We start from the raw sequence: 25,972 nt of genomic DNA, 5'->3' as shown, positions 1-25,972 counted from the left end.
CATCCAGCCACCAGGGGGCAGCTTAGACATTTTAGCTTCACTTTTAGTCATCCAAAAAAATAGTCTATATGGCTGAGCTACATACAGTTCGACTACTTCCTTGCACTTCGCGTTGCCATGGTTTCATTGAAAATAACCAATGTGCAGAAGCATCACAGCCGTGGCGTGGTGGTGCATTTTGGAGGAACCTGACTTTCTGAGAGTTGCAGTTTCGTGTGGTAAAACCTCACAGCGCTCTTGGCTGCCCTCTCTCTCTCATCCCTCCTTCTGTTTTTTTCTCCCTCCCTCCCTCTGCCCAGACAGCTTTTGGATGGGGTGCAGTCAAGATGGGGAGTGGGCGAAAAGAAAGCTAATGCCTGCCTTTGCTGACGAGACACTGTGCCAGGCGAGGTACGGAGTATTTCAGCCCTGAGCTGTCCACCCACTCCAGATCCTGTTCCTCTGTGATAGCCTGTAGCCTCAGACTCCTTCACCCTTCGTTCTCAGGTGTGAGCGAACCCTTGCGTTGACTTCTCTCTATGCAATGTCCATTCACATCAGTTATGTGTAATGAAGCAATGCATTTAAATCAGGGAGCGTCCAGGCAGGGCACCAGACTTGTTAAGGGATTATTATCTTTGCCTTTGTTCGTCTTGCCTCAGGTTGATGAAATGTCAAAAGCTATACTTATTAGTTGTGCAAATACTCCTTGGTATCCCCACTCCTTATGACTTAATCCTAAATAAGCCCAAGGCGAGACATTTCCGCAATAACATTTTTTTAAACTATTTATCCCAAGGAAAAATCTTCTTATATGAAAAAATATGGTTTTAATCAGGGATTTGACTCCTGGCTTTAGGCTTCGGTATTGTCTCCTATTGAAAATAAGCCTCCATCAGCTGCTGCAGTCATGTTAGTGTGTGTGTGGGAGTACGAGCTTCATAAGTTACAGGCAGTGCTGATGTGATGAGCTGTGACACACAGGGCAGCGCTCCATCCCTGTGTTGGAACACGCCTGGATCCTCCACAGAGAGTTTGTTCAGTCAGATTTCTGCCCACTAGTTAACATGTAAATTACCACAGAGTCCAAACAGGTCTTGGCTGAAACAAGAGCAGCCTCTGTAAAGTGAGGCAGCAAACAAGTTTGTTATCTTGACATCATGTGGCTTTAGCTGACATCCAAACACCCAGTGTGATGAAAAGGATTGATCACTGCTCCTGTTTGTAGGGAAAGTAAATCTCCTGTGCTTCTCCTCTTGAACAAAAAGAATTGTTAACTTGTGAATTGCAAACTGTTTGAGTCCCTGAGTGGATTCCCCCGCAGGAAACAGGAAACTTTCCTCTGCTTAAACCAAAGCCTGCCCCAGACAGAGTGGGAGGGGATGGAGATGAAGGCAGATCCTCAACATGTCAATGTGTGTTTCCCACAGCGATTTCTACACCTATTTCACTTCTACCCACCAGTAAAATAAATGCTGTGTCAGCACAGTGGACTTGTTTGAAACTAAAAGAGAACCAGACAAAAGAAGGTTTCTGTTTGAGTCACCTGCCTGCATCTGAAGGAGAGAACTGTTCCGTTTCCCTTTCTCTTCCCTCTCCTCTCCCTCATCTTCTCTCTGCCTCTCTCCCTCCCTCACTGCATTTTTCCCAGGCTGAGGCGTCCATGGACCCTCTGGCTCTGCCGCTTTCGTCAGTGACTTGGAGCGCTCTGAGAACTTTGTGAACTCTCCGTGTCGGGAGTGGGAAGGGAGAGGAAGGGGAGCAGTTGATGGGACGCAGCCCGGCAGCAGTGGCAGGCTCCTCTGGAGACGGCATCAGGACTCTCAGCTGGAGATAATCCCCCTCGGGTCATGACAAGACGGTGCCTCAGCCTCCTTACCCCCCTGGCTCTGCTGGGACTCCTCCTGGGGCTCGCAGACCTCAGCCACGACGCTGCTGGCGAGGATGAGGATTACTACATGCAGGAGCTGCTGACAAGGGAGCAGTACAACCAGGTCCAAATGCAGGAGAAGCCTGTGGCCTCAATACCTGATAGGCACGAGCACCCGGGCCACAACCCTGGCAAGAAGGTGCCCAAGGGAAAGGAAGACAGCAGCAGGCAGACGGATCAAACCACAGCTCATGCAAAACCAGGTAACAGCTTTGCCATCGCTTCACAGGACAACTTGATAAAGAGTTGCTTTTGTGCAGTTGATTCTCAAGCTTTCGGTTGTTAAACTTCTGCACCACATCTTAAAAAAAACAACAACGTAACAACACTTACATCGGCTGTATTTCTACACCACATCTGAGTTCGAAAACTTAATTTAAAAGTTTCACCAGAACTTATTGTGGAATTCACATGTCAGTGTTGCCACTAGATGCCAGTGTGGCTGATCATTTCAGCTTTTTGAGGCAAATTTTGAGTTAAGTTTTCAACAAGATAAATATGTCCGTTTATTTTGCAGCGGTTCAAGCTTTCCACGATAAAAGGTGAAAATGAAAACAAGCTGTTGCTCAGAAAGCTACTGTTTAATTGCCCCAGACACATTTGATGAATTCAAATGGAAAATATGAGGCTTCACATTTAACCTTAGTTTCCTCTGGGACTTCAGAGGAGCAGCCGAGTTCACTTCACATGGTGATGGATGTGCAAAGAAAAAACAACAATGACCACCTCAGGTAGTCCTCCTCCTCGCTTCCCTGTGCACATAGATAAGAGCCATGTTTCTGTGTGGGTACTGCAGGATTAACCACCTCGTGCATGCCAGAGGTCGGAGCCAGAACACACGTGAAGTCTACATTTTTCCCAAAAGCAGCAAGGAATGGCAGCACTCTCTCCCAGCTATACAGCCCGTGCAGAAACGTACAGCTCAAGGCTCTCTCTGGGGGTCTCTCAGCACATGCAGTAGCAGGTTTGTAGGTATGTTTCAAATCCCGCCAGGTGATTGGATGACAGGAGCAGGCGTGAGGGTTCTCTGTTGGTTGGTGGCAGATAACTTAGAGCAGCTGTGTCGACAGTGACCTCATGTTTCAGGCAGCTGGGCTTCACATGTCTTGACAGAGATACCTGCTGCAGGTGGCAGAGCAGTCTGCATCAAATTAAGAATATACATTGTTTTTAATGCATGAATAGCAACTGCAGACACACACACAAGTAAAACTATTAACAGCATTTTATTTGACGGTATAGGAAAGAGGTGGTGACTCTTTATGTACTGAACTTAAAGCCGCACTAATCAATATTCTTAATATTAGTTATGAATTTGTGTGTAATGTGAAATTGATTGCTTAAAGAGGCAAATCCTAAGAGAGCCATCACCCTTTTCTACAGTTCCCCTCAGGTACAGAGCGTCAGAGCACCTTTCAATAAAGTATCTTGTATCAAATCAGTTTTTTGTTTCTGTGCACAACATAACTAAGTAACAAGTTAATAGCTTTAAAAGGTGATTGTTTTTGGAAGATTACTGCCTATTCTGCTCAAGGAAAAGAAAATTGATTGAATGATACAACATATTTCAAAATGATCTAAATTATGCTTTATAGAGGGAAAACTTTCAAACTTGTCAAACTTCAACGAAATCCAAAACTTCGTAAAAAAATAAAACAAGGTACAGAAAGAAGCACTAGCGTTGTACCACAGCAATATCTAAATAACCATATCTCTGTGAATCAGTCGTACTGGAGCCGGTACGCAGCTTGTAGCATATTGCTGAGGACTCACCCTGGTCCCAGAGGGAGACAAGGATAAAGACTTTCAGATGTGAGAAGGATTGTTATCACATGGGGCCTATCCTGACCTGACACTGTCAAATATAAAGCACACGGTTCACTTCCATCCTCAGTCACTGGAATGCGACTCCCCGCTCCGTGCACAGGGCATTTCCATGATGGATTTGAACCTCGGGGCCTTCAGCTCATAAATATTATCAGTGTTAAAGATCTTAAATGAAAGTGCAAATTAAAAAGCATCAGTGGCTGAGCTACCGCGAGCGGGACGTATCATGTTAGGAGCACAAGAGTTAAACGTTTGCAAGTTCTGTGCCCAGAAATTGTCTCTTGGTTCAGTCCCAATCTTGAATCCATCCATATGTGGAGGACTGAATCCAGCCGAAGCTTCTTTCTTCTCTGTGTCAACACCATTGCTTTCCTGCTGTGCAATGACAACAATGAATCAGCAGTATTAAATGTGATTTAACGTCTTACAGCCCTCCTGCAAAAAGACCAAATATGTACAGCATGTTTTCTATTCCTCTATTAATGTAATTTTCTTCCTTAGCGAACAACAAAAAAGCGGAGAAGAACAAGAAGAGCAGCCTGAACGCAGCAAACAGCATCTCAGAGGGGGGACAATACAACTCAATAAAAGAGGGTAAGTGAAGAACCGATGAGACCCTCACATGTTATTTGAAATTCATGATCTCATAAAAATTCTACTTCCCTCCAATGTGCAGGGATCATTTCTCTGCTTCACAGAAGCTTTTATGATGGGAGGTGAAAAAAAGCAACAAACCCTCTCAGAGATGATAAATATTTTGGAAAGGGGAAGAGATTTTTCAAAAAAGCATATTTCCCCTGCAAGGGAAAGTCTGGCAGTATACGATGATGCTCTCAGAGCCACAGAGGCACCGGTGTCCTCTCTGTCCTGATGCATCGTGTTTGGTTTCCATGGATCGCAGTATATTTGCTGAACTGGAGTCAAGATGCCCCGGTAGCCTTCCCATCACGTCAGATGACAGATTTAACTCGTCTGGCTGAAAGTGTAATTTGGGGCGAAGTGCATGTAGCTATAGACCTCAGACTTTCCACCGCCGCTCTGAAAATGGTGATATTGTCCATATTACACTCGTTCGCACGGCGTCAGACATAACAGGAAGCTGAGTTTAATACCGCTGCGAGGTTAAGATTGGATGTGGTGGCCAACTGTGAATTTATGTGTTTATGTTGAAACTATTGTGAGGAACCTACTGAGTCAGGCAGAGAGGCTGCCATTTTTAATTTGCCACCAGGGGAATGGGAGCAGAAAGTTGGATATGCTTGCATGTTGGAAAATGGGAACTTCATGCCGACATGCCTGGCACATCGCTCCTAACTCCCAGACGCATGTTTTCATGGCTGAAACTGTGACTGTGATCTGTTTTCTGAATTTGTTTCAGCATCTCCCGGTAGCAGCTGATTTGTCACGGTCAAACATTGAGGGCCTCAATGTTCTGTACATCGAGAGATTGTTTAGCCTTCAGTATTTGTTGTTGAATGTGTAGCAGAACCTCAGTTGCCTGCCACATCCACACAGACTGTATAACAAAACAATAGGGAATTCATTAAACAGGGCTCTAAGAATAGCAGGGATTTTCAAAGCTTGATTCAGCGGATGTTTCAACAGCCTGTTCATGAGTCCCATCAGACACAACAGAAATGTACTGAAACCAAATGTTTCCACAGAGATCTCAGTTTGTCACGTGTGCACAGTCAAGCTATAAAGGCTGGGGTTGGTAACATGGTGTTTTTTAACAGACTGGTCAGTTGATGTACATCCGTCTGGTCGTTTGCAATGTTTTCTTTTAAAGCGAGACTAAGTGCTTGCTTGTTGAACTGTTGTGGATCTGTTGGGTTTTTCTATAGCATTGTAAGGTTTTAACATTGTATTACGTAAAGTGGCTTGATTGTGTTGTGATCTAGCACTATACAAAGAATAAATTGATTAAATTCACTTGAAGTTACACAATCTATTGACGAATGAAAAGTTTAACTAACAACTAGAGTATCACTCACATCTCCACCAAGGCACAGCAGTTGTTTTAAATTCAATCAAGCTGCACCAAATTGCACCTAATATGCATGATTCATTTCATCAAGATCCATGAATTATTCTCTGGGAAATCAGTGAAAATGTCAATAAATGATCTACTTAGCAGATAAATTGAAAACGAGGGAAAACATTCCACACTTGGCGGATGTAGGAAAATGTTAATTCAAACAAAGGACATTTGCTGTTTCATCCTTGACTGGTTAGGTGTGGGCGATAACTTACTGTGGCAAAAGTTAGCTGATATTTTATGAAATCAATAATGTGTTATCGACAAGTTAATTCAGTAAAAGTCAAACAGTCTTGCTTTAATATTTAAAGTTTACAAAACACCACTATTGTTCAGATTTTCTCTGTGTAATAATTAAAACATGTCGGACGCTCTTTGATTGGAACCAGATTAAAGCTTACAGTACATTAGAATATGAATAAATTTTTCAACTGGAGTATTTCCCAACTGTATACCACCAGATGTGCAATAACTTGTGATACATGACCGAACTAAACTCTGATCCTAGATTTGGCTTTGGCCCTCGGCAGTAACATGGAAAGTGGCCTAGATAGCAACATATGAGGTCTCGACTGTTTGTTTTGTCATTTCTCTTACACTTTATTGTTGAATCCAGATGCTGTGTTCCTCTGGGGGTCTTCTTGAAAAGGATTGCATGCAGATGGAGATAATGATTTAAGGCTTTTGCAACATGGTGGACATCTATTATTTTTTTGTCCGGCTTACCTTAATCCTTCAGGTCGGTTCCAGGGTTGGGATTCCCCTAATATGTTGATCACTCCATTCCAAAAGCCTGTGGACTTACAGTATCTGTTTGACTCTGACGGGATTTTAAATATAGGTATGCAGGGTCACAAGAGGAGCAACATGTGCTTTATTGCCATATAGAGTTACTGCAAATCCTCCAGTAACTGCTCCTACCTGTGGCTTTGCTTCTGGATAGTTCATCAACTTCTACATTTCTACAGCAGGAGTTCATTTGGCCTGTGTTTACCTAATGCACCAAACATAAATTGCCTCATGCACGTGTGGATTTTGGAAGCAGATCTTCTTTGTCTGGTGGTTTCTCTTAAAACATTGGTGCATGTGATTGACGATGTTTAGTGTCTCAGACACATCAGGCTGATGGAACAGTAACAAAACACAAAGCCAACTTCCTCTGTGTACTTTACTGCCAGCTTCTCATGCGTATATGCAAACGTCCAGAGCCACAATATTCTCAACAAATATTCCTCCATCTTCTTTGTGCCTGTTACACTTCTGAGTTAATTTAACTACTTGTGAGGTATATGCTGCATGTACGACCGGACCGGTGCCCAGTTGGAAATTCTTTCTCTGTAAATTCCATCGCTGCGGTCCAGGGAAGTCGTGCAAACAGATTGATCCGACCCAGAGAGCCAACGGGCAGCAGAAATTTCACACGTCAACTTTGATTTGCCCACTGGGCCCTCGCTGGGTAAGATCCATTGTAGTGAAAAAGATGAGCCAATCTCACACAAAGAGCTCTATTTAGTGCTCCCCGTCTCAGTTACTGCAATCACTTAAAGACAGGCATTTGTTCAAATGAACTGCAACCTCTCTCCAGCGGCGAATCAAAACATTCTTAAGGGCTGTGCAGCTCTCTCTTTTTAAAAAGCCTTGAATACAGCTGCATGCTGTCGAACCACTGCTGTGGCTCAAGTGGGTGTCACTGGATAATTGGTATGCTCAAGGAGTTAATTACAAGATGATTATTCATATTGATGAGTGCTAATTGCCATCAGAAGTACTGCCAGTAAAGATATGAACTGTGCCACTCTTTGCACTATACCGTAGATAGATCATGTTCTTTTAGAGCTGATAGCACAGGCATAGTACAGCATCTACAGTTGAAACCAGTTCTTAAATATATCATTTATACTTTTAGGATTTGAAAGAGAATAAGAATCTTGGAATCCAAATCACCCAGAAGAAAACTACTGTATACTTGAAACTGTTTGATTTGATATTGAGCTAATCCTGCTGGGAAAAAAACGTTATCGCAATTAAATGAAATATTCCTCAACAAGATGACTGTATTTTACACCGAGGCATTTCTGCATGACTAAGCATTGAACACAATACGCCCACAGAAAGATACACACTGCAGCCACAGCTCCCAGGCACCACATCCAGTGACAGTCTCACCTTAACCTGACATTGGCAATAACTTACACATCACAATGAATCATGACGAAAACGACTCAGACAGTAGAGAGAAGTCTGAATTCTGAGCATGTAAATTTATCTGCTATGTCGTGTCCTCCAATATTCACCTGGTGGTTTGAGACCTGCTGTTTCTGAGGCCTCGAGTTTGACAATTTTTCCAGTGCCATCTTATTTATTTTGAAACCAACAATTTGGACCATAAACTCTGTGTATTGACATTACAAAGCAAGTGAGAAACCCTCTGCTGAGGTTTCATGCATTTTCGCATTTGCTTGCTTGACCACAAAATTACTCGAGCATTCTCCCAGAAAATCAAATCCAACATTTAACAAATACAAACTTTACTTACATGTGGCATATAGAAAGAATATACGTTAATAAACTTAAAGATAATTAACTTTAAACCTTAATTGAAACATAAATGGGATTTTACCTTGATAATGTGTAAAGCTCGCTAACACATTAGCCCATCAGCACAGCCTGTTGCTCTACAAACATTACAGAACAGAAAATGTTTCATACCTCATTGGCCACGTTAACTCAAGGGGAGTATTAAAACTTCCAGCTGTACAAGTCTTCACTGAATCCTGCAGAAGACACTGCACCATGAACCAACTCAACTTAAATAGCTTCCTCTCTTGAGGCTGACAGGTGTTCTGCCTCTCACACCAACAGTAGAGTGCAGTGCGTCACTGATAATGATCCCCCCTGCAACTGTTACCAAAAATGTGTTCCGCCATGAAAACACCGCATTTTTAGAAACACTTTGAAAGAGAGAGGCATTATTAGGTTTTATTATGGGACCTGCAGAATCCAGCACTTTCGGAGCTTACTAAAGAGGTCCGGATATTTCTGCTGTCTCTGCTGTTTTGATTTTGTTTTTTAATCTTACGGTCCTTGAAATTAGTGCATTTTGAAATTGCTTGTGGCTGCTCTAAATGTTCTATAATTTTGGTTATTTCAGGACCCAAACGTAGACACACTCAGAGGCAGGTCAGTGCAGTGGAGCTGTTTGAATGGGAATAGCAGATTCACAGGTTGACGTGGTGACAAGATGGTATCCAGGCAAGCACGGAAACAGGAAAATACACGAAAAAAAATGACCCAGAAGAAAAGTTGCTCAAAAGGATACTCCAGGGACCAGAACAGACAAAGTGAACAAGAATGGAATACAGAGATTTAAATACTTTGTAAACTTTGTATGTATCTATTCTTGACTGTAAAATTTCATGGCTATGCTTACTTTAATTACTAATTCTACTGAGTAAATGCAACTATTCATTCAAGTCAGACTAACTTGTTCTAAAACTTCGATTAAAAACAGTTAACTTGGCATTTCTAAGTTGGAACAATTTGTTTAAGCTACAACAAAGCTTCAATTGAAATAAACAAGTAAACTTAACTTAATACTGTTATATTCACTTCTTTTTGGCAATCCATTTTTTTAAAGTAAGATCAATTTGTCAAATTTGACTATGCAGTCTATTATGCCATAAGAGCTCAAATATGATAATGACAATACATTTCTGATATAGAAAGTTTGTTTGATTTTACTTTAAACTTGTACTCGACAGGTTTGTGGCAGCTGCGATTTCCCAGATTTTCTATTTCAGGATAACGATATAGTCATTCCAACATTTTAATCATGTATTCAGTGTGTAGTGAGATGGCTGTGATAGGTGTGCATTAGAAATTTAAAAAAAGGAAGCATTTATAGCGTACAATCATTAATCAGCCATGAAGCTTGACACATTTAGAAATTCATAGCAGTTAAGACATCAAAGCCTCCGTCAGGATGTCAAATTCCATTTCCTTCACACAAGCTCACCTTTTGTAGTGTGATATTCAAGCATTTTGTAAAAATGAGTTGCTCACTCACAGAAGTTTAAAATGTACATTAACCTGTCTTCGTCTCCTAGCAGGCTCAAATGTGACATGAGTACTGCAGGTGATGAAAAGTTTCCATCTTGATTTTTGGTGTGTGTGTGTGTGTGTTGTCGACTACAGCAGGTTTTCTGAATAGAGCACATACTCTTAGATCTTCTCAACAAAATTGCACAAAATTTCTCTTTGCTATTAAGTAATTTTGTCAAGCTATTAATGAATGCATGGGCCTCTACTCAGGAGATATATTTTGCAGAGAGTAAATTGTCCTGAAGCAATGCAACGTGTGATATATAACATTACCATCACATGCCAATTTGTCATTCTCGTTACCTAGAATGCCCTCCTATGGGACTGGAGACGCTGAAGATTGATGATTTCCAGCTTCACGCTTCAAGCACGAAACGCTACGGCCTTGGTGCACACAGAGGCCGCCTTAACATTCAGGTATGTGGTTTAGCTCGGGCAAGCTCACAGAAATGCTGGGGCTCACATTATAACCTGGGTGATCTCACCTTTCTGAGGAAGCTCTCATGTTTGGTGGAGTCATTTTCCACAAAGCAGCAACACTAAGGAATATGACAGAGAGACTGTATCTTTGAGATCTAGTTAAGTTTTTATTTATGGCACATGGAAGAATGTTGGCTGATTACGTAAGTTTTTCAGTTTTCAACATTATCGGTCTGTTTCTGCTCTTCTTAATAGTCCAAAGCTAACTCGACAAAGAAAGTAATAGTGTTTCCATCAAATGAGGAGCACATCCCCAAACCTAATAAAAAGGACTGGCATCTGGGAGAAAGGGTATTTCCTGTGAGTGCAGGCTGTGCTTTGAGGGTATTAGTCTGTGTTCAGTCTGCTGCGAGTCTCATCTTCTGCAAGCTGCACTGCTCTGAATCCATCTGCACAATTAACCAAACACACACATGCTCTTGATCAACTCAAGGCCGCAAGGTATTGTGTTTCAGGAAAACAAGAAAACCAAGGATTCGTTGTTCGTACAGTGCGCATGTGAGTGACAGAGATATTGTCGACTCTAGAGCACAATTATATGGAAATCGGGAGAAACACATCAAATGCAGATGATGCCTGTTGATTTAGGGCTGTGAGAACTTTATTTAGAGCTTTATTTCCATTTTAATAGCTGCTACAGTTGTTAAGATATGAGCAGTTTTACTTTCTTTCTATATTGTGAGATGCTAAACCCGCCAACACGACACCAAACCTAACACCAACAACACTATAACACCATCAACACTAACATCAGTACTACCAATACAAACAGTGCCAACACCAAATATGTAACATGAACAATAACACCTACACTACAGCACCAACATTAACACCTTTACTACCACCAACACTTAAAATGAACTAGACTAACAATAACACCACAGACTGGATGAAAACAAATGAAACTGTCAGTGTACGGCACGTGTGTGACTATTCACAGTGTCATCTGGTGCAGCATTGGGTTTGATGAACCAATAAATGTATGCAGCCTGTTAGAAAATATACAATTTACAGTATTTTGGCTTCATTTCTGGATTGTGGGATGGAGCAGAGAAACGTTGTATATCTTTTTATGCAGTCTATATCATAATAAACTAAATTTGCAACAAACCCAAGCACAGCTGCGGCTGACAGCATTATCGGTCAGCATGTTGTACTATCTATAGATTGTGTGTGTGTGTGTCAAAGTGTACATCTGGAATAAAACTATGCTCCACATGGCTGTTTTTTGGCCCGCAGGCAGGACTTTATGAAGATGACCTCTATGACGGGGCCTGGTGCGCGGGCAGAGATGACCCGCTGCAGTGGTTCGAGGTGGACGCCAGGAGGCTGACGAAGTTCACAGGGGTCATCACACAAGGCAGGAGCTCCCTCTGGTCGTGAGTAGGAACCCCGCAGACATGCACAGAGAGTTTCAGATGGTCACACAGCGAGGATGAGCATTTTCTCATCTGAGCTAATTTGAAAGGATAATTGGAGGGGGGGGGGTGTCATCCACATTCACTCACAATATTTCATCCCATATAAAATAAGGATAAAGACAATAAAGATAAAATGATATGTTAATTGGATTTTTACTTTATGCCTTGTGTCTGACCAATCATCTGGAACTTGCGATGGAAAAATCAAAGTCTCCACATGGAAACAGACTGGCTGCCTGACTTTCTTTTTATTAGTCACACTAAGATCAGCGGTAAATCTTGTCAAGTTTGTAGAATTTATTGTCTGGGGGCCATGAGTGTCTGCACAAACTGTCATAGGAATCTCTCCGATGTGATAAAGTCAGTCTAGACCAAACACGTTGACCGGCTGATCCATCCATAGAGACATGCCACTGTAGCGTGGCTAATCCAAACCATTAACTCGTAAATGGTCAAATTACACGTAGCATGAGTTTGAAAATGACTATTGGATTTGAGGACTGTGAGTAGTCAGACAGCAATAATCATTCCAAAGCTCCAAATGAATCTTGGATTTCCCTCTAAACCCAATTGGAAATATTTCACTTTCAGCTTCATAAACAAAACAAGCTTTTCAGTATTGTCCGCATGGCGCTGAACCTTTATGGGTGTTTGCCCTTTTCACAAGTCTTTTCTGATGCCCTCGCTGCAGGATTAAGGATGTATTTATTGGAGTACAGCCTTGTTCTTTCATCTCTCTTAAAAGGTCACTACATTATAAAAATATCACTTGAGAAAATAGATTTCACTGCACTCTGAGCTTGGTCATCACACTCAGATGAAGGGTGAAAAATGGGGATACAGCAAGTAGGGATTACTTCTTAAATTGTGTACTTTGTGTCTGTGACACTTCTTTTAACACTCACTGTAAATCTGAATACCACTTTCATATCTTTATAGTTTCTGTTACTCTACCACAATATATAATCGTATATTTGTGCAGAATAATAATATAATTTTTGATATAGTTCACACTTGCTTATAGGGCTTGTACATGATTGTCAATATTAATCCTGCACATATATCAAATAATATCATGTATTTATAGATTGTATAACATAATCCATGATAAATCCACTGGTTACTACTTGTTCCAGGTAAGGGTACAGGATTGAGTAATAAAAAGTACAAACCTTCCCCTATTTCACAATTTCAACAAAGTGATGAACCATAGGGAAAATGTTGTATTTGCATTTAAGCTGCTCCTCTGTTCACTAAGAAAAAAACCCACAACTGCTTCTGTACCCATTTTCCCACCATCTCTGCCTCTGCTCTGAATTAATATTTGACAACTTTTGGCCTTTGTGCTCCTTAATTGGGAGGGGTGACTCCAGGAAACCGCTGTATAGTTAGAGAGCACAGGGAGATGCCAGGAGATATCAGGCTGCGTTTGTAATTCCCCAGCAAGGCCATACGGCACGATCTAAGGGTGCAGGAGACACTGATTCCTGAGACAGAATTTCTCCACAATTAGCTCTGTTTGGCCTGTAGCTGTCGGTGTTGCCAGCTCAGGAGCCTCTGTCTATAACAGTGCTTTAATTAGCAGAACTGGGAATTCTCACCAGGCTGCACCAGCTCAGCACTGATGTCTTTATCCAGAAGGATGGGGCTTGTTGGTAGCCCACACATTGCACAGTCTGGGCATGATGGGACATTAAGTCATCTGCGGACTACTTTTGCAGAAAGAAATGAACCAACATTGTCCTGTTGTCATATTTCACCTCACTGTGCTCTTATATGCTACTTCTCAAGGACCAAACCAGTGTGTTTATAAGTTGTTGCTCCTTAATTACAATATCTGACTGCTTAACATTTGTTGACTTTTTTTGACCATCTGAAATAGTTTTTATATATATTCATTCATCATGAAATCAGATGTGTCAAACGTGCTTGAACATCAAGTCTGCACTGATGTTGGCAGGGCCATAACTACAATTTCCGAACAAACTCAAAAATAAAAGCCTTCTGTACATCAACTTAACTTTACATTTTCTAGTTAAAACATGAAGAAAGACATTTGATGTTTAAAATGTAAATAATAAGTGAAAGACTACAGAGTAACTTCAATTCCCTGAATGTCAAACTATTCCTTTATGTTCACTGTTGTTCTTCAGTGTGGGAATACACTGGTGCTAGTTTTGAATTGAAGTGAAACAAAATTGCTTTTCAGTTTTGATTATCAGACGTAAGTTTCTGTATTTCAGAATCCAAACTCGTTCCTGTTAAAAATCAAAATCATCTGTCTTTTTTGCTCAGATTCCAAAACTTTGGCTTATAAAAGTCTCGTCTCACATTTCTCATATAAATTCTTTGACCTCTTCTCCAATTTTCCTATTTTTAAATTGACTTTCACCCGTTGAGATTTTAGCATGACAGGGACTTCTTCCCTGTACCTCCAAGCTCCATTTGCATTGAATTTAGCCTGACAGGAAATTTCTGTCTCTCTCTGATCCCCTGATTTTCTTCTAATGTTGACAGGAGTGACTGGGTGACCTCATACAAAGTCATGGTGAGCAACGACAGTCACACCTGGGTAACACTGCAGAACGGCTCTGAAGACTTGGTGAGTAACAGCCATTTTATTTAAAAGCTAATTTCTCCTGAAGTTGGCATTTCTCATCACACTGTGTAAAGAATGATGAGCTGGGGCATTATTGCTTTTCCTCATGAGGAGTCTTGTGTTTCTCTGACTGAGTAGAGGCAGCTAGAAAAATAAATTCTGTCTTCAGAGCAATTACAGAGGAGGATTAAGATCCAAGCCTAATGAGCTGAGTGGGAATCGTAAATACCGATGATCCTTGAGCAGATGGGAACATCATCCTGGCTCCTCATCAGACTTGTGTCTCTTTTTCTACTTGAACTATCTGAGAGAACCAAACACAGCAATACTCTTGAATGTAAAATAACAACAATATTAATCATCCTATTACCAACGGACCCGCAGATCTGATTAAGTAGATATTTTTGAGGGAGATCACATCTTCGTTGCTGCCCACTGCGGTTCACACCCTCGCAAATGAAATTTCGTTGTAACTGTAGACTCCCTTGGCTGGTGATGTCATCGATGTGGGAGACAATGCCCTGACAGTGATTTTGTTTCGGCTACAAACTTGTCACTCACCCACGTTTTCTGCACAATGCCAAAGGGCGGAGCAGAGAAGAACTCCACCCATAGGTGCCTTTTCATTTTAAATTCTAGTTTAAATTCTAGTTTAATCAACGGGTGCATGAATATATATTTGTTTAAGGGTTATGTGGACTATATATCACTTTTCCATGTCCTTTGCCTGCTCTAATTGAATCCCCAAAAGCTTTTTATAAACGTATACTCTAAGATCCTGTTCTTCTCTGGTTATTCACCATCTGGCCGACTGTTTGCATCAGTAGATTTTCAGCGCCAACAGGGAAAAGGAGATCCCCGTGCGGAACATCTTCCCGGCGCCGGTGGTCGCCCGATACATCCGAGTCAACCCTCTCTCCTGGTTCAGCAGCGGCAACATCTGCATGAGAGTGGAGATCCTTGGCTGTCCAATGCCAGGTGACGGGTTTGTATTGACAAAGCAGACACATGAATCTTTATGCAGTCGAATGAGGCCGCAGAAATACAGAAAAGAATCCAAAAAGAATCTAGTTCAAATTTTCCCTCAAAGCAGTGTGAGGTCATTTGCCAAGACGCCTGCTTTGAAATATGTTGAAATGCACCGTGGTTGATTTGTAATGTGAAAATCATATTACTGATGTTTAACTTTGTTTAAAAGCTTAACTCCCACAGCTCAAAGACGTGCAGGGTTAGTTGTCAACTCAAAAGATGTGACTGCGAGAGCGACTGTTTGCCTCTGAATGTTGACCCTGTTTTTGGCAAGCGACCATCCAGGATGAATCCCGCCTCTTGCCCAAGGTCAAATGGGATTAGCTCCAGCCCATATGACCCTGAAAGGATAAGCCGCATAGATCATGAATGGATTCACTGAGTCAGAGAGTCGGAGAAGACGTTGTTTGTTAAACTTAGAGGACCATTGTCGTTATGGTAACAACAATTAACAGTTGGGGAAAGAATGAAGTCATGTTTAAAAAAAATGTTAGCCCATCCACCCTGACCTGAATTTATTACAACATTATATGTTTATAGTATTTTCCTTTGCTCCAGATGGACAGAAGTCATAATCACCACAGCCACTAGAAGGCTTTGTTACTTGAATGTAAACACAGTCTGCTGTGCAATGTTTGTCTTGCCTGAAGGACACTGCCCGGCTGTATTCTCTCATAAAGTCCACTTAGCCATGTGCTCATTTTAATAAGTGTGTCTTTTTAATTGCCAGCACCCTAAGCACAAACCTGCTCTTTAGGTTTTCCCCTCACCCCTCTGCTGGTATCCAGACACGCAGTTTAGATTTTAGGTGTTTTTACGTAAATATATCATCCTGATGGATGGTCGGTGGAGATTCTCCACAGGAACGGGGGCATTAATGGGGACATTGATTCTATGAAGACAGGTTTTTGTTGAGTGCCAAGAGCACAGCAGATTGTTTTACCTCGGAGGTAAATATCTTATACAATATACAAAATACCAAAACTTCATGGCTATACCTCTAAGAGAGGAAGTATTTTTCTTATTTGTCTTTTACATCAAAATTAGCCAGTATATGCAGATTTTTTAAACTTGGGTAAACCTGCTAAAAAAGGTGATTGACTAATTTCCCATTTCCAGTAGAGGCCTGTGTTTCTGTGGTTTTTTTCACCTGTGTATCGTGTTGGACATCAAAAACACAGGCCCTCCGTCACCATGCTGTCCTGCCAAATTAGTGCATTCGCCCGGCTGTCTCGTTTGCATCACTACCAATTGGAGCCTATAAGAACCGGTGTCAACTGCAGATTGTATCCATTCCCCATTAAAGCCAAAAGTCAGATGTAGGTGGAATATTTTCCAGTGGAAAAGGGGCTTAAGTTACCTGGTTGTACCTGAGTAAAGTGAGCACGTTCTCTATATTTTACTCACCTGGTGTCACTGATCGTTCCTTTCTTTAGGTATCATTACAAATCAAAAACTTAACCTTTCATTTCTGAATATCAATAACTGTATGTTTTTGAGTCCCTGCAGATCCAAACAATTATTACCACAGACGCAATGAAGTCATAACCTCCGATGACTTGGACTTCAGACACCACAGCTACAAAGAGATGAGGCAGGTGAGTCACAGTGAGCAGGAACCGACAGATATCAGCCTACTTACGAGGGGCCCGGCTCTTATTACTCATTCGGCACAGGGACCAGAGCATGGAGCAATAAAACATCTTGTGCAACTGTGAGCCAACACCCGACAGTTTGTGTCCTTTGCAAGAACAAAGTGTGCGACTGCAACAAATGAACCGAGCGCTGCCAGCCACATGAAAATGCAAACGGCGTCTCCTGAGTTGTGTCATCACTTATTCATATACTTGTCATGAACAGTAGCCTGTTTGTAGTCGACCAGGAGGACAGCTGTTTTTGTCACAGCGCTCTGTGACTGAGTGAACGTGAAGGGACAAGTGCAGCGAATCTAAATTCTCTTTAGTGCGGCGGATCGTCTGTGCCAAACAGCCGACCTGTGGTGTCCTAACCTGCTGTTCTGACCCACCATGTGACTTACTTCAATTAATGCTCGCTCCATATACCTCATTGTAGCACAGCAGCCGTCCTTTCAGCTGGAGACGCTCCTCCAGCAACATCAAAGTGGATTAAACAGGCTGTTTTTCTTTCTCTTTTCATTCTGAGGCTAATGTGTGTCACACAGGGTGTCCAGCCTCAGTAGTTCTTCACAAAGAAAGAAATGCCTATTTTTAAAAACTCAGCTTCTCAAACCTTCTCACCCCTGACATTTCTTTTCTCCACACAGGTACCTGGTACCACAGCTACCGCTTGTCCACTGCTGTTTAGATGTGCCAGGACCTTACAAGTGGAAATAGCCCATGGTTGCTTTTCAAATACAGTACATGCCCCATGAGGGGAGTGAGAACGATCTCTCTCATCATGTCGCTGTCCTTTTCTTAGATCACAGCAGATTGTCGTGTAGTGGCCCTGGGAATACTGATACTGCCAAATAAAAAAAGACCATTTTACACATCGTCAAACAGGAAGTTGGAGTATTACTTTGCCATCACCCTGGCACATCCCAGACATGAGGTTTCTCTTTAATTACAGCACCAGCCGAAGTAAATAGTTAACATAAGGGGATTAAAACACACTGAGCAGTGTTCAGTTGTGTTTGTATGCCTCCGCCAACCAGGTTCATTTTACGTTCATATTTTTCCAGACTTGCATGACCTTTGACCTTTGACCACTGAAATCTAATCAGTATTTATTTCAGTCCAAGTGACATCTAGTCAACATTAGATGAAATCCAGGACTTGAGTTATCATGTTCATGACATCAATCTGCTAAATACGACCCATCTATCTTTTATCTAATGAACAGTTTGTGTACTTAGTCAGAATCGTAGAGATTCCACCCAGACTGAATTAAAACTCCATCACTCCTGACTGGTTAATGTCTTCCGCAGCAGCGGGAAGAACAAATAAACACACACTGCTGCCGTCAGTGCCGTCGCTCCCCTGAACAGCTTGTTAATCTTTTCCTGGGGTACTTCCTCTTGGTGTCTCTGCTCATATGAGCAACTGATAGTTGTTGCTATTTTAATCATCTGCTCTACGAGCCTATCTTTATAATTGCCTTGACTGCCCCCCCCCCACCTCACTTGCTAGAGTGACATTAATAAAGGTCTGTGTCACAGCTCCGGTGATATTGTTTTTACATTTCCAATAACATGGAGATTACGTTGTTCTATTTGAGGCTTCAAATACCATATCATATAAAATAGTGTCACTCCACTGAAGGAACACTTATAACCTCTAAGAATCTTGCATCACATTTTATTTTTCTCGATACAAAATCTATTATTCAAGAAGAAATAAGCTACAGTAAAAGTAGCAAGAATAGATTTAGGTCAGTTCAGAGAGCAAGAATCAAAACTTCATTGAGATTGTGATGTGTGGCTTCATGATGAAGAAATCTAAATTATTAATTGATTAACTGGTCAAACTGATTAAGTAAAATCAATAAATGATCAAATACTTCATGTTTGTCTGACCAGCATTTACCATCCAGGAACTAATTTGAGGGCAGAATACACTTTTATTATTTCTCATCCATATTGTGAACTTTATCTTATAGTTTAATCTGGTACCTGGTATTTAATCATATTCTATGACCTTATCATAACTTGGGTAGTATAATTTTGCCTTTCAAAGATTTTGTAAAATTCGATTCAAACCATGAAAATATCTCAAAATGTAACTTTTTAGTGTTTAAGTAAATCTACCTTGTTATTTTAGAGGCCATCGTAAACTGAGTTCAGAAATGTTATATATCCTCTTCATTTTTGACCTTCCACAGCTGATGAAGGTGATAAACGAGATGTGCCCCAACATCACCCGGATCTACAACATAGGAAAGAGCCAAAATGGCCTCAAGCTGTACGCCATAGAGATTTCTGACAACCCAGGAGAGCATGAAGTTGGTGAGTGTTTTTACAGCAACAGTGAGTTCTAACGCAACAGGATGCGATCACTCAATTTAGTGCATATGTATAGGTTTTCTCTGTCTTCATCAAAGTCAAAGTGACTGCATATTTGTTCTTCACCTTCGCTCCACTTCCCCCCCTCGTATGAACTTGTCGAACAGGTGAACCGGAGTTTCGGTACACAGCCGGTTCCCATGGTAACGAGGTGCTGGGCCGAGAGCTGCTCCTCCTGCTGATGCAGTTCATGTGCCTGGAGTATTTGTCTGGCAACCAGCGGATCCGTCACCTGGTGGAGGAGACCAGAATCCATCTATTGCCATCTGTCAACCCTGATGGCTACGAGAAAGCCTTTGAAGCGGTAGGTCTGCCATTAGTGACCTCATATCACGCAGTGACCCCCGGTGAAAATGGCGCCGTATGTGCTTGGCAGGTCATCTCCTGATAAGAGCGCCATGAAATGCAGGCGCATGCTAGAAAATTGGTTTGAATGATCTGGTGGAATATATGAAATGAACGGATGATCCCTTTCTCTGTTGTGTCAGTGAATGTAAGTGGACTTGTGCTGCTTGTGTTGCTTTTGAGAACCACTGTTATTGTGTGTGGTTTTTAAATCAGCTGCAGGCCTGAGATATTAATAAAACACAAGGAAGGGAGGACAAAAATGTGACTGTGCCTCTGCACAGTCAATGAGATCATGTCATTTGGTGCCCTGATTTGTTAGTGCCCTATAAATTAGATTTACAAAAGTTAATGCTATTATTTCCCATGTACAAACATTTGATCATTGCTGATGAAATAATTGAAAAGTGTTTCTTAAAATATTTATATCCATTCAAATGACTGTGTGTAATGTTCCATCCACTCAGAATAAATCCCAAACACAGCACTGCGCAGTTTAGCAACTTTTAGCCTCTTGTGGTTCTTATTTCAGCTCCCAGGCTGCAAAGTCAAGTTGGCGAGAGAGGTGTCAGACCTGGCTTCGCCTACATCAAAAACTCCACTGAGACATTAGCATCAATCTGTCTGCATAATGTTTTGCTAAAGGTTTGTCATAGCAACCTCACTAACAGCATATCCAGGCTGTGGTGCTCACATTTACTCAATGGAATTGTGTGCATGGACTAAGTTTTGTGATTGGCAGGGGAACAGGGTTGCCCCTGGATGAGCTGTGATGAGATGTGTCCGAACCACGCTACAAATCATTTGTCAATTTCATTCATATTGCATTTGACCTCTGGTGCCCTGGATCATGGACCATCACACCATGATACATCCACAGTGTGTGCACCCATCAGCAGCCCCACAGAGTTTGGATGCATCGGGCTCAATATCAGCAAAACAGATTAGCTGGTGCTGGACATCCAGAGATCCAGGACTCCTGTTATTCCTCTTAACGTTGGGGAGAGATGGTGCAGGAGAAGGGGTTTCCACTTAGACAACAAACTGGACAGGAACTCCACTGCTAGAGTCAGGTCTTTTTCCTGCACAAGTTCCGGTCCTTTCAACATCTTTGGCACAGTGCTGTGGATGAGTCTTTATGAGTCTGCGGTAGTGGTGCGGGATTTGCCTGAAGGGTGGTCGCCAATAACAGACTCAACAAAATGATTCACAAGGCGAGCTCAGAAGTAGAGTTGGAGCTGGACCCTCTGTGTGTAGTTGTGGAGAAGAGGAACTCTCGGTCACAGACGATTTCACTTATCCTGTAATAGTGCTCCACTGAGCGCCTTCCTTCCTGTGTCCATCCACTTATCCAATACATCCCTCTGCTCATGTCACTAATGGCCAACATGCATGTCCATATTTTGCTCACTTACCGTGTATTCCTCATTATTTCTATTTTAGAGTAGTTTTCTTTTTTTTTTTCTGATTGTAACTGTGATTCTATCTCTTGTATACGTTTTCTCAGGGTTCTGAGCTCAGTGGCTGGTCTCTGGGTCGATGGAGCACTGACGGAATAGACATTCACCATAACTTCCCCGATCTCAACTCCATACTGTGGGAAGCAGAGGCCAAGAAATGGATCCCTCGCAAAATGTTCAACCACCACGTTCCCATCCCAGAGTGGTACCAGTCCACAAATGCCTCGGTGGGTGTGACTGACTCTGTTAGACACGCTGATGTATTGTATTTTACATTTATGCAACGTGTATCTTTTAGCACCTTGACAAGGAGTTTATGCGAGTTTCAAACTCAAGCATTTGATTATAATTGAAGGATTTTTTGCTTTTGGACATATCAAAGTCAGACTCACAGCTTTCTTTGTCAAAAGTCACATTTGATCCTCCTTGTGCTGCACCTTTAGTAATGTGGCTGCCACTTTCATGTGACTATATCTGTCAGTGACAAATTATATCTCTGTGTCCTTTTCTGGCCCCTCCTCTGCTTAAGAAACAAATTCCACAGTGATGACGATCCGCCTGTTGAAAAGGGTAAAGCAGCCACGTGGGCGTACCAGCGCCGTCTATTTTGGGAGATGCGGATGCGTTTGCTATTTGTGACGAAGAGGCTGTGAGCTAAAATACACCAGCGGATCTATTAAAAGCTCATCCTCACGAGTGTTTTGACGTTACTGAGAGACCATGAGTGAGTCACACAGAGCCTCTAGAATAGCTCCTGCAGAGCCGGGATCCCCATCTGTGCTCAGGAAGCTGTGAAAACTGTCGCTGCACGACCCAGCCTGTACTCAGTGATGGTATGGCACAACAGCAGAGAGCATTTCATCGGTTTCATGATTGCAACATGCAAATATAAACCACTGGAACCTGTAGGTGGCCTCTTGATGAAAATGTGTTTATGATTCGGGGTAGTAAATATTAGTGGAATTAGTTTACAGCACAGGAGAGTGTGAACAACCTTTCGATGGCTTTATCGCTGCCTCTCGAAAGCACACTGCACTGAAATAGATTGCAGCGTGAGGTGATTATTTTAGCCGCCACGTTGTTGAGTTGATTGGATGATTTACATCATCCTCCCCTCTCCCGCATGCCCCCCACACTGTAGGTTACCATGGAGACGCGGGCTCTGATAGCGTGGATGGAGAAGATGCCCTTTGTTCTGGGCAGTAACCTTCAGGGAGGAGAGCTGGTGGTGACCTTCCCCTATGACAAAACCCGTTCCCAGGGGGTGACCAGGGAACAGACCCCCACCCCGGATGACCACGTGTTCCGCTGGCTTGCCTTCTCCTACGCGTCCACCCACCGCCTGATGACTGATGCCAACCGACGGGTCTGCCACACGGAAGACTTCGCCAAGGAGGACGGCACCATCAACGGAGCGTCCTGGCACACTGCAGCTGGCAGTTAGTGTCCACACACTCTCACTGAGCCTAACTGTGTTGTGCAGGACTTCTCTGCTGAGCCTTTGAGCCGTAGCTTTGTTTAGCAGCCACATCTGCATATTCAGCACCGAAGCCCTTTGGCTGTTTCAGAGTTTCTGAATTCACACAATTCGTAAACAACACTGACCTAAGTTGATGCAGTCGGCCTGAGGTGTGTTTGTCCTTCTCGGCAGGTATGAATGACTTCAGCTACTTGCACACCAACTGCTTTGAGTTGTCGATGTACGTGGGTTGTGACAAATTCCCTCACGAGAACGAACTGCCTGAGGAGTGGGAGAACAATCGCGAGTCTCTTATCGTCTTCATGGAGCAGGTACAGTGGCACAGCGGCCCCCGCAGCTCACACACGCACTCATGGAAACCAGTGCGCACGCAAACAAGCCACATAAACACATTCTATTTTTATTCTAGGGATATGTGACTTTTAATTACTTCCGGTGTTCTTGCATTGCTTTGAACTTAAATGTATCAATATCATTAGAGCTGAACACATACTGTACACATGCTGAGGAGCATTTTAACTGTCAGACACACAAATGGGGTGAAATGTGCAGTAAAGGTCATTAGAAAAACCACATCTCATCACTGGAACCTCTGATGGACACAGTCCACAAAGGCCGGCCTGTCAGAAAACCTAGAGACTGATGTAGCAAATGATCAATTCCAGATATTTTTATTCGATGAAGATTACCTGGATGTTTAATTTAATAAGTGACCAGTGGATTATAGGATTCTGACGGCTGCAAAGATCTTTGTCTGTCACATTCAGGCAAAAAGCTGCATTCTCAGCTTCACTCTGACACGACCTTGAAACGTGACGGACTCCTTGTGATGGGGACTTCACAGGACGTGCCTCCATCTTGGCAGCTTTTATTTAATTACTGATGCTGATGATGGATGAGGAGAAAAGCTTTCTGAACATGTTAAAGTCTTGTATCGAACTGCAGATCATACATTATGCATCATACGTTATGACACATCACATGGCGCAACATACATTGTGTTAAATTATGCAGTAGATGGGCTAAACTTGGGGCTGGATTCACACATGGCAGCATGGGTCATGCTCTTCCTCTGCAGGTGCATCGTGGGATCAAAGGTGTTGTGAGGGACCTGCAAGGTCGTGCAATAGCTAATGCTACCGTCTCTGTGGAGGGCATCAGCCACGATATCCGCACAGGTAAAATATTGAATTTCACATGATTTTTATGTTCAGTTTCTGCTATTAATGGTTCCATTGAGCTACAAAACTTGGCACTTGATATAACACAAACACACCCAAAGATTTACCTTTAATTCGAGCTGCACCAAATTGCAGACACTCATTATTATCAGTCCCCTAGATATGGTAGATATTCTTTTTATCAAGATCCATGAATAATTCCCTGAGAAACCTGTGAAAAAAACATTTTAATTGCTTCTTCTTGGCTCATGCTTCACCCTTCCTCCAAGTTTCAAGAAAATTGGTTCTGCAGTGTTTGGTTTATAACAAACAGATAAACAGCAATGAAAACATAACCTTTGTCGGAGGTAATAGACATGTTCACTTCAAACAATGTGCCTCAGGAAACACTGACTCGGCTGCTTTTACGCTTAATCTTTTTCCTCACTGTCACAGTAAGTTAGTCCTCCAGCGTATGATCCAACCAAAATGAATAAACAAAACCAGTTGATGTATCTATTCAAAGTCATATCCATATCTGAATTTGACTATCGATTGTGCATCCTAGAGGCAATCTCTGCTGATGCCTGAAGAATGCAGCAGCCTTCAAAGCCAAAGTAGTTTAGAGCGTGAAATCGAATGTCCAATAGCCTTTTATTATTATTCCTGGAACTAAGTACAAGTCATGGCTTCCTCTTGAAACCTTGCTTCTCTCAGCAGCAGTCAGAAAAGATTTTAAGGGTTTTTATTTTGATAAAGTGGATATTTCTGGACAACTGCTTTCTTATAAACAAAAAGCAGTTTTCCTTTCTAATAGACAAATCCATTGCTCCCACTATGAAGGCAGGACACAGACTGGGAGCCACTGATGGACAGAAGGATCCATTAGCTCATTAGAATTTAGTATATTGCATTTCAGGGAACAATTAGATCCCCTTCTGCCGTCTGAATGTCAGTAACGGGAGCGCAGACATCCGTGTGAGACGGATCAACTGCAGATCAGCTGCGGAGACAGACCTGCTTTCATATTTCATTTGTCTCTGTGTTCACTCAGACGTGTCAGGTGGGTGTTCGGATGACTGCAAGGAAGCAACACTGTTGTTTTTATGAGTGAGTCACTGGCTGAAAATACACCACAAGCTCGCTCGTGTTCAGCTCCGTGAGACCGAGAAAATCCAACATGACAAAGCAGAGCTATATTTGAAAATCTAAATTAGATTACAGAACACCTTTTTTCAGATGTGGAACACAAAGACATTTTATTTTAGGTTTTAGATGAAGAGTTTGATATTTTTTTGTTGCTGTTGTTTTTGTTGGTATTTTTGGCCCAGACAACATTTTGATTAATCTTGATCAAATCTCGATTAATCTGTTTATGAATGGAGATGAATTAAGAAGCCAGTAGCCGTTGCATTTCTACCTCTTTGTTCTTCACATGGACAGTTTATCTGCAGGCAACCACAGCCTGTGAAAACATGATTTGTCAAACTACAAACAGAAACCAAAAGGCTTCAGGACCAATATCTTATCTCTCGCCTACAGATTCTTCGTTCACATGCAGAATCTGTTCATGGAAATTAGTTAAACCAATCTCAAAATATCCATTTGCCATGTCGTTTGTGTGTCTTCAGCTGCCGACGGTGACTACTGGCGCTTGCTGAACCCCGGCGAGTACAGAGTAACAGCCAGGGCAGTGGGCCACAGCCTCGTCAGCAAGAAGTGCGAGGTGGGCTATGAGATGGGCGCCACCAGGTGCGACTTCACCCTCGGCCGCACCAACCTTTCACGAATCAAAGAAATAATGGAGAAGTTCAACAAGCAGCCCATCAGAGTGCCCATGAGGCAGCTTCAAGCTCGCAGGTCCAGGGCAAGACGTTTGGGAACATAATGACTGAATCAGGAAACCAGAGGAAGGATTTAAAACAAACATCAGTTCGGATCAGACCGGGGCTTGGACCTCTGACAGATCCCTCCATAGTGCTGCCAGCACAATTATTTTGGAGATTGAAAAATGTGGATTAATTTAAACAGGATGCTTGTTTGGTTTTGTACCCAGGCGTAAGCTCATGTGGTCACTGTTGCCATGTCAACAGTCAAGTGTT

General features: G+C 42.3%; 1 protein-coding gene and 1 long non-coding RNA gene across 3 annotated transcripts in view; one reads left to right on the top strand and one right to left on the bottom strand.

Moving 5' to 3' along the window:
• LOC138406132 (uncharacterized) overlaps window positions 1-8,624 on the bottom strand; it is a 79,870-nt gene extending 71,246 nt beyond the window's left edge. The window contains exon 1 of the long non-coding RNA XR_011239761.1: window positions 8,484-8,624. This is a non-coding gene — a long non-coding RNA (uncharacterized lncRNA). The remainder of the gene's footprint in view (window positions 1-8,483) is intronic.
• On the top strand, window positions 1,349-25,900 carry cpxm2 (carboxypeptidase X (M14 family), member 2). Of its 2 annotated transcripts, none has more exons than XM_020082664.2 (14): window positions 1,349-2,112; window positions 4,238-4,330; window positions 10,183-10,292; window positions 11,595-11,734; window positions 14,294-14,378; window positions 15,203-15,353; window positions 16,914-17,002; window positions 19,245-19,368; window positions 19,533-19,729; window positions 21,278-21,457; window positions 22,372-22,669; window positions 22,882-23,021; window positions 23,789-23,888; window positions 25,502-25,900. In XM_020082664.2, the coding sequence occupies exons 1-14, from the start codon at window positions 1,830-1,832 to the stop codon at window positions 25,756-25,758; spliced, it is 2,247 nt and encodes a 748-aa protein (XP_019938223.2). In that variant the 5' UTR covers window positions 1,349-1,829; the 3' UTR covers window positions 25,759-25,900. The 2 variants fall into 2 exon arrangements, with proteins under 2 accessions (XP_019938223.2, XP_069374023.1); XM_069517922.1 differs by lacking the exon at window positions 1,349-2,112 and adding an exon at window positions 2,729-2,881.
• Window positions 25,901-25,972: the final 72 nt, after the last annotated feature.

Source organism: Paralichthys olivaceus, chromosome 21 (genome assembly GCF_024713975.1).
Source record: "Paralichthys olivaceus isolate ysfri-2021 chromosome 21, ASM2471397v2, whole genome shotgun sequence".
NCBI classification, from domain to species: Eukaryota; Metazoa; Chordata; class Actinopteri; order Pleuronectiformes; family Paralichthyidae; genus Paralichthys; species Paralichthys olivaceus.
The sequence above is the reverse complement of the archived record's forward strand: the minus strand, read 5'-3'. Positions and strand labels throughout refer to the sequence as shown.

Coding starts and splice junctions, on each gene's coding strand:
- cpxm2 (XM_020082664.2), top strand. CDS start 1,830: ATGACAAGACGGTGCCTCAGCCTCCTTACCCCCCTGGCTCTGCTGGGA. Junction 22,670..22,881: donor CTGGCACACTGCAGCTGGCA/GTTAGTGTCCAC, acceptor CCTTCTCGGCAG/GTATGAATGACTTCAGCTAC. Junction 23,022..23,788: donor TTATCGTCTTCATGGAGCAG/GTACAGTGGCAC, acceptor CTTCCTCTGCAG/GTGCATCGTGGGATCAAAGG.